This window comes from Helianthus annuus, chromosome 16 (assembly GCF_002127325.2).
Source record: "Helianthus annuus cultivar XRQ/B chromosome 16, HanXRQr2.0-SUNRISE, whole genome shotgun sequence".
Lineage (NCBI taxonomy): Eukaryota > Viridiplantae > Streptophyta > Magnoliopsida > Asterales > Asteraceae > Helianthus > Helianthus annuus.
Window position 1 is genome coordinate 48,509,478 of NC_035448.2, and position 4,771 is coordinate 48,514,248.

Here is a 4,771-nt window from a genome sequence, read left to right on the forward strand (position 1 = left end):
TCATGAACCTTGACCGGATATGATAACGTTCTGACTTTGGGCAATTCTTCAACATCCCACCAAGGCAGAGACATTATATCTTGAATGTACTGGAAATACTGAACACCAAACTCTCTTCTAATTGCATAAGCGTTGACTTGTGGCAAATAACCCCAACTTATGATATCACCCAAAGAAACATCTCTATCTCTTCTGTAATACTGCAGTGGTCTTTTGTATTTCCTTTACGTATCCTTCCTAAACCACTTCTTCTTTTCTTCGCGTTGTTCTTCTTTCGACATGTCACAAAAACTCTTACTCTTGACACTTTCAGCAACTTTTCTTCTCAATTCATCTTCATCCGCTTGGCTGAAAAACTCAGTAAGAGTTGGAAAACTAGTAGTATCAACGTTAACATTTGCAGACTGATCATCATCACTCCAGTCTTCTGCTTCCACTTTATCATACTTATCAGCTTCTTCAACGTACTTGTACTGATATTCAGGTTGCTGATTGATATCAAACTTGTTCAACTCCTCTTCAAAATCGAAGTTAAACTCACTGTCTTCAATAACCATCATCTTAACAATCTCAGCTCTAGTATAAGTATGTAAGATCTCTCCTTCCTCTACATCATGTTCAAGACATAAAATCAAACATGTACTCTGATCAACATTCTCATCAACCTTTTTAGCATCATCATGCTCCCCCTTTCCTCCTGCATTCTCTGGTTCTTCGTTTGCATCATCTTGAAGATAATCATCAATATTTTCTTCTTGTGACGCTTCAGTTACTTTTATACCCGAAGTACCTTGATCAGCATCATCATTTCCATCATCATCATCATCATCATCACTATGAACAGAATATACTTCATCTGCATCATCTTTCAGATTATCATCTTCATCATCTTCATCATTGTCATTAATCTCACCAGATATTGAATTATCGGACAAGGATCTAGAATAGATGATTCTGGAACTTTCGTTGGCTCAGTCAGAACAATTGCTCTTTCAGTCACTTGAGAAACATCTTCAACTGGAACACCTTTACCCTTATCTTTCATTCCAACTTCTATTTCAGCTTCACGTCTTGCTCTAACTTCCTCAAGTTCTATCTCTTCAAACCTTTGTTCAATCGGCTTACCAATCAAATTTTCCAACACTTTCTTTAACATATACGCTTCATGTTCCTTCTTAGCATTATTGGCTTCTAATTCTTTATTTTTCAACTTAAAGTACTCATTCTGCTCATCTCTTCGAGCCTTTTCTTCTTCCAATTCAGCTATTCGAACTTTCAGAATATCTATGTCGGCTTGATCAGCTTCAATCTTTTTCAGCAAAGATGAATTCTCAGATTCAACAGACTTTACACATTCTTCCAACTTCTTTTTCTCATTCAACACCTCAGTCACCTTCTTTTGCAACTCCTTCACAAGATCATCATTTACAAAACTAAAATCATCAAGCTTTTCAAGAACTGTACTCTCTGGAATATGTGGAAAGTGTTCAAAAATGGACGATCTAGGAGTAGTATGAATTGGTGGTTGTGTACCTGGTGGTTGTGTGGTTGGTGGTGTTTGTTGGATGTGTGGTGAAGTTATTGGTGATTGAACATGAATAGGTGATGAAATACGAAGTTGTGGTGATGATTGTGGTGATTGTAAATGTTCTGGTGATGGTTGTTGTGGTGGTGATGGTTGTTGTGGTGGTGATGGTTGTTTAGATTGTGGTTCTGGTGGTGATGATGGTGGTTTAGGACCTTGGATAGATTTTAAGTTCAGCTTGAATTTTAACTTTCGAGCTGCTGGAGTTTGGACACGTTTTCTTGATGTAGATTTCTTTCGACCTCCAGAAGATGGTGTTTGTACAACCTGAACATTCTCTGGTGTTGGAACATACGTTTCATCATCATCATCCGCACTCCTCTTTCTTTTCTTTTGTTTCTCTCTATCCTTTGGATCATAGTTTCCTCTTATCCAACGATCAACTTCAGGATCTGTATCACTTTCTGCACCAGATGTACTCTTTTCTACATCATCAACCACTTTCTTACCAGCTGCTTTCTTTGCTTCTAACGTATCATCAATATCTTTCAACAAACGCTCAATTTCAGGAGTTAATGGATCTTGATCTTTTTCAGCATCAGCTTCCGTTTCATCAACTTCTGGTTCATCAACCAACATTGTTTCAACCGCTTTCTTTCTACGTTTCTTTTGTGGTTGAGAAGATGATCCTTCTTCAGCTTGAGCTTTTGGTGTAGGAGTTCTCTTTCCACCTTTTTTCTTTTCTTTTTCCACCTTCGTGTACCAATCGTTTCTTGTTTCAATGAAATATTTTAACTTGGTTAATTCATCAGTTGCACTTTTTTCTTTCATTTCAACATCATTCCTCCACTTCAAATGATTCACTGGATCTGGATCTTCATACTTTTCATTTTTGATGAATCCGAAAAACTCTATCTTCTTCGGTTCTGGCCAATTCTTTGTATACTTGGATAATCTGATTAACGTTTCATTATCCATGTGATGCAATACCATGAGATCATTTTGTTCATCTTTCACCAGATTTGGATAGGCATGATCCAGCATCATCTGCACAAACCTCGGATACACCCAACTTCGACTACCAGAGGTAATATTATCTTTCATGTAGTGAAAAATGATTCTCGAAAAGTTATACTTCTTGTTTAGCACCAATGCCGTCACCATACACATTTGATAATCTTTCATAACGCCGTATCCTCCTTTCATGTGACTTAGCGCATGAATCACTGAGTGAATAAAGAATTTGTACGGCTTCATGAAACAAGCTTTCAAATAATTTGCTGTATTCAACGGACCGTTATAACCCATTCTCAGCATACAACCTTTGACCATTTTTTCTAGAAACCCTATTGGTGAATTATCATCATTTGGAAATTCTAACACTTCTCGTACAAGCTGTTCTGTGATTATGTTCTCTTTATCTTCATTGTCAATCTTAACAATTGAATTAATCACATCATTTACATCATCATAAACAGCCTTCTTCCAGAATCGATCAACATGAGATTTGAAGACTTTGTGCTGATCCGTTAACGCCTTTTGAATTGGTAAACGCTTCATGAACGGCAAAATCTCTTTAAACACAACCATTTTTTATAGTGTTTCATCGTAAACACAACAAATATTGTGTGATGGTTCAAATTCCACGTTCGATGCCTGAAACACACATAGAAATAAACAAATTAAACATTTTGCACAATTATCAAAACACATTATCATTCACACGATCTGGTCTTCATACGATCTGTCCTGTTCATGCTGTCTGAACAACTCAAACGATGTGGTCAATTCAAACAAACTGAACTATTTCAAACGATGTGATCCCAAACGATTTGGCCAATTCATGCGATCTCAAAATCAAACGATCTGGCCATCTCGTGCGAACTGGAACATTCACACCTTTTGACCATCTCGTGCGGTCTGACTTATCACGTCGTTTGAACACTCAACGATGAACAGTGAATTTGCAGGTGTTTAAAAATTGTTTCTATCATAAAATTGAAACCCTAGATCTGTTCTTCATCAAAATCCGATCATGTTGATGTGATTTTTATTCGTTTTTATCCATTTTACAAGCCTAGATCTAAGTTTAAAGATCCTGTCCATTCGTGTTCATACGGATTCATGAGATTCGGTTCAAATTAACATCAATCAATACCTTTCCCATGATATAAGTTGTGCTAACCAACTTATATGATGATTCCGATCAACAAATTACAAGATTACAGGCTTGAACACAAAGAAATCACTCAAATCTCTCAGATCGCTCGAAGGGTGCGTGTTTGGTGCGGAGTGGTGTGAGAAATGATTTCCACGCGATCTGGTCTCCTCTTTATATAGAGGGAGCTAGGTCATGCGAGATGGATGTTTGAAACGGTTTGAGGACTTCGTGCGGTCTGGCCTTGTTTGACACTGTTTGGCCAGTTCGCACGAGTTGGCACCTTGTGTGAAAACTTTATTTTTTCAAAAAAAAAATTAATTTTTTATTTTTTATTTTTAACTATTTACCAACATACTCAGTTAACCAAGTCCAATTTAATGACCCTGGTCAACTGTTTAGCCTGCCAAGTCCAAGTTAATGACCTTGGCTGACCAAATTATGATCTTGCTGACAATTTTGAAACATTTTAAGTTCAAATTAATGAACTTTTATACATTTTGAACAATTACCAACATTTTTCTCAAACTTTTCTTATCCAACCCAAATGATCCAACATTTTTAGCATTTGTGAGACTTTGATCATCAGATCCCCAACGTCTGTTGTCGAAAATAAGATGAAGTATCAAATCTTTTTGGATTTTACACCATTTTAGCTAAACAAACATGAAATGTTTTTGGATTTAAGAAACATGAAACTGTACAAACATATTTACAGACATCTTTTTGTGAGTTTGTGTAAGAGGATCATATCAGTTTTTGAGACATATCACCAACACCGTTGATCTTGATTTAACTTTAAATCTTAAACAAATTCACTTCTGATTGTCAGTATTGTTGTCCACTTAAACTTATGCACAAGTTTCAATTGATTCGAGATACGGATTAGTGTTTTAAAGACTTAAACTTATTCACGTGTCCCACCACAGAATATACTCTTGTATCAAAATTCCCTAGATTCAGTCTTACAGGTGAGTATACCAATCTGATATCTGTATCTGGGTTAGTGCGAGACCTTGAGAGCTCAGGTATGAACTACCGTTCAGTCAAAGAGATGAAGGCTCGACTTTAGGTGTGTTCCCTTTAGG

The 4,771-nt window shown here is 36.6% G+C and overlaps 1 protein-coding gene across 1 annotated transcript; it reads right to left on the bottom strand.

Moving 5' to 3' along the window:
- Positions 1 to 224: 224 nt before the first annotated feature.
- LOC110919296 (nucleoprotein TPR-like) lies at positions 225 to 3,115 on the bottom strand. The gene is made up of 2 exons (XM_022163569.1): positions 934 to 3,115; positions 225 to 889 (listed from the first exon to the last, which is right to left on the bottom strand). Exons 1-2 carry the CDS (start codon positions 3,113 to 3,115, stop codon positions 225 to 227), a joined length of 2,847 nt encoding a protein of 948 aa, XP_022019261.1.
- Between the last annotated feature and the right edge of the window lie 1,656 nt (positions 3,116 to 4,771).

Bases quoted from the DNA above. Each gene is read 5' to 3' on its own strand.
- LOC110919296 (XM_022163569.1), bottom strand. From the start codon at position 3,115: ATGGTTGTGTTTAAAGAGATTTTGCCGTTCATGAAGCGTTTACCAATT. The intron at 890-933 runs GTCCGATAATTC...ACAATGATGAAG, and splicing joins ATCATCTATTCTAGATCCTT to ATGATGAAGATGATAATCTG.